The sequence below is a fragment of the Helobdella robusta genome, assembly GCF_000326865.2.
Source record: "Helobdella robusta unplaced genomic scaffold HELROscaffold_20, whole genome shotgun sequence".
NCBI classification, from domain to species: Eukaryota; Metazoa; Annelida; class Clitellata; order Rhynchobdellida; family Glossiphoniidae; genus Helobdella; species Helobdella robusta.
This window is the reverse complement of record NW_008704084.1, coordinates 2,626,324-2,629,943: the sequence shown is the minus strand read 5'-3', so window position 1 is coordinate 2,629,943 and position 3,620 is coordinate 2,626,324. Positions and strand designations below refer to the sequence as shown.

At 35.8% G+C, this 3,620-nt stretch overlaps 1 protein-coding gene across 1 annotated transcript; it reads right to left on the bottom strand.

The window, feature by feature from the left end:
* Positions 1–362: 362 nt before the first annotated feature.
* Positions 363–641, bottom strand: HELRODRAFT_77267 (hypothetical protein; the record flags this gene model as incomplete). The annotated part of the gene is made up of 1 exon (XM_009018141.1): positions 363–641. One exon carries the CDS (start codon positions 639–641, stop codon positions 363–365), a length of 279 nt encoding a protein of 92 aa, XP_009016389.1.
* Positions 642–3,620: the final 2,979 nt, after the last annotated feature.

Genomic DNA, 3,620 nt, shown 5'->3' with positions numbered 1-3,620 from the left:
TGCTGTTACCGGTCCTTTTCTTTGAAATCCTTAGCAGCATCAGCTTTTTTTTCGTCACTGGTGGTTCATAGTGTTTACGAAAACTTTCAAGTCACGATTTTATAACGAAATGTTCATGTCATTTGGTTTGGTCAAAATAAATATTTACCAAATTTTTGGTCGTTCTTATGTCAAAGCAGAGGCGTATTTACAAAAACTGTGGCCCTAGGCGCACGACCAATTTGGGGCCCTCTCGCCTATAAGGCGATCAATGATCATAATACAACAATAGTTAGAACACTCATACCCATGCATTTTTTAACATGCATAGATACTACAGCTATAGATACTAGTTAGAAATTATAATTGTCAGTTTATTACAGTTATATAACTTTTTTCCTGCTCTTCAATTTCGCGAAGGAGTCAATGTGCGCATTGAAATCGTATTCTAATGTCTCCTTTGATTCAATGCATAAAATAGACAAATCTCCCAGCTTACATTGGCTGATGGAATTCCGCAAGTAATTCTTGATCCTTTTCAACACAGAAAATGACCGTTCTCCAGTTGCGTTTGATATAGGAATGGTGAGAAAGATTCTTAGAAGGGTTTCCACATTGGGAAATGTACATTGTAGTCCACCCACCACTATAAGCTGGTACATCTCTACCGTAGATTTTTCTTCCTTAGCGAAATGCAAAAACTGTTTGATTTCATCGCCAGCGGTATCAGAATTAACATCGTCTTTGTATTCTTCGATCAAGGCCGAGATCTTTGTGTTCATGTCATCTACCTTGTCCTTGAAAAATAGACTGAACAAATCAGGTATACCTTTGTATGCTTCGATTCTGTGATCAAGTTCCGTGATCAATTTATCAGAAATGGCGTTTACTGTGTTAACAATAAAATTATCACGACCAGTTAAAATAACTTCCGCTTCATTGCTTTCGTCAGAAAACGGTTTTCGCTTTTTCTTGCGGCTCACTTCATCTTGATATTTACAGTCTTTCAGATCCTCGTTAATAAGCAATGCTGCTCGTTTTTCAATACGAGTGAAATCGTTTCGGACTTCATTGTTAATAAAAAGCTTCAGTGATTCTAGAAGATTTAAACCAGAATAAATTTGAATTTTGCAGAGATTTGCTGGTTGCATTCATCCGCTGTAAAATTGTATCCCAAAGAACAGTCATCAATGCAGTCACAAAAAGATCCATTTTATTAGCAAGAGCATTAGCCTCATTTCTTACAGACGCCTTCTGATCACGATCTTCGGCTGCTTGAAGAAGAACTTCCTGAATACCAATGTAGTTCTGATGCAATGCAAACACTGCATCCGCTCTAGCTGACCACCTTGTATCCGACACTTTCTTTATGGTGCATTCACTTTTGACTAGATGACTTTTAAGTATGTTCCACCTGTGTGTGGATGATGAGAACCACACATAAACGTTTTGAATAAAGTCAAAGTATGATACTGCTGAAAGCGACGATTCTGCAGCCGAATTACCAACTAGCTTTAAGCTATGGCTAGAGCAGGGAATGTAAACTGCATTGGGACTGTGTGCCTTAATTCGCGCCTGCAAGCCAGAGTATCTGCCAGACATGTTAGAAGCATTGTCGTAACTCTGTCTCCTGCATTTTGTGATATCTAACCCCCATTTCTTCAAAACGTCTAGTATCACTTGCTCCAGATTTTGAGCGTTATGAGCATAGATGTCAACAAAAGTTAAAAATCGTTCTTTAATTTCACCATCAATGAAAACATATCTGAGTATCACAGTTAACTGGTCCACATGGCTAACATCAGGTGTTAAATCAACAATCAAAGAAAAATATATCTATTTCTTTACTTCTGAAATAAACTGATCTCTGACAGCATTGCCCATTATTTCAATAAATTCGTCACAAGTAGCATGTGACAAATAACTAACAGAACCACTTCCCTTGTTACCGTACCGTGCAATATGATTTGCTAAGAAAGGGTCAAATTTTGACAAATAATTCAAGCAACTAGTAAAGTTGCCGTCATTGTTGTCATGACCACGAAAAGCCAAATCTTGAGAAGAAAGAAACTGTACAGTTGCTACAATCCTTCGTAGAACTTCTCTCCAGTATTGCCTTTCATCATCTGACTGTTTCGCCATTTGTTTGTCAATACGCCCGTTTGCGTTTAAGCGTTTAGCCAAAGTGCACATTGCTTGAACATGGCCATACGAATTTTCATGTTCAGAAATTTTTGCGGCAATATTTTTCCAATCTGAACACCCATTTGTTGAAAATTGACTAGCTTTATTTGGAAACAGTTTGCATACATAACAATAAACACTTCCACTAGTTTCACTGAACACTAACTATTCACGTCTTTCTTTTTGGCCATTCGCCTTGGTCAAGTAAAAGTTATGTTCAGACAAATGACGAAAATATTGTCTGCCACGATCTGTCATCAACATGCTAGCGTGTGAAAAGTCGCCAACATTTTTTGGTTTGAAATCCAAAACATAATTACGCATGGTTTCTGTCAAATTCGCTGGCCACATAGCAATATCTGTCAAAATTTCACTACAGTTGTTATCAACAGTTTCAAAACTCGCGACCTCTATAGAACCTTCAGCCGGCGGTTCAGATTCTGGCAATTCTGTTGGATAGGACTCAGAATCCATATTGGCTGTTGCCGAGACGATTGCATTTTGATTACCAGCTGTTATTTCTGTTTGAGTAGTTTCTGATGATGGGGTTACCGGTCGTTTCGCTAAAAATGTCAACAAGGCGCCTTCATTTTTTGCATCTTCTGCTTTTCTTTTCTTTTGAATATCACGTTTTTTTGCACCTGAGGGATATTGTCTCATAGACATTGTTTTAATTTAATGAAACGATTGTGTTGCAATCAGCAGCAGAAAGGAAAAATGATCATTCATCCACACAGTGAAATTATTAAAATAGTGTAATAAACTGGCAATTAACAATTAGTTATTGCAAAAAATTAAAATTTGAATTGAAATTTTTAATTGAAATCTGTGACGTAAGATGCGCCAATAGTGTTCGAATTTTACCACAATTCAAAAGTTTGTTTACATTTTTAATTTAGGGTTGAGCGAAAATTCGCGCGCGCATTTTTGGCAACGCATATATAGTTTTTTGTTTTTTTTTTTCATACGTTGTTCAAAAATATTTAGAAATAATAATGTAAAATTAATTTTTCTCAAACTTATTAAATTTTTTTGTGCGAAATATTTTGAAGCCTCCAAAAAACTCATTTTTCAAGTTTTGGGGGCCCATAAAATCTGGGGGCCCTAGGCGCGCGTCTAGTGCGCCTATGCCTAAATTCGCCACTCGATGGGTTTGTGTAAGTTTACAATTTTGTAGAAATTTCAAAAAATTATAGAATTAGTTATATCTTATTAGTTTTTGCCACGTAACTGCAATTTGAAGTTTTTATTATTTGAAATTTTTTCAATTATTTTGAATAAAGAATACATATAAATTTAATTATTTATTTGTAGTCAGTCAATAAATCCTTTTTGGACTAAACTAGAAAAGCACGCAAGAGAAGAAGCTAAAACTTATTTTTCAACAAATCAGCTCTTCAACCTTTTTGAGGTTTTTATATTGGTTTCTTATGTTTAACAAATAAGAATTTTTCGGT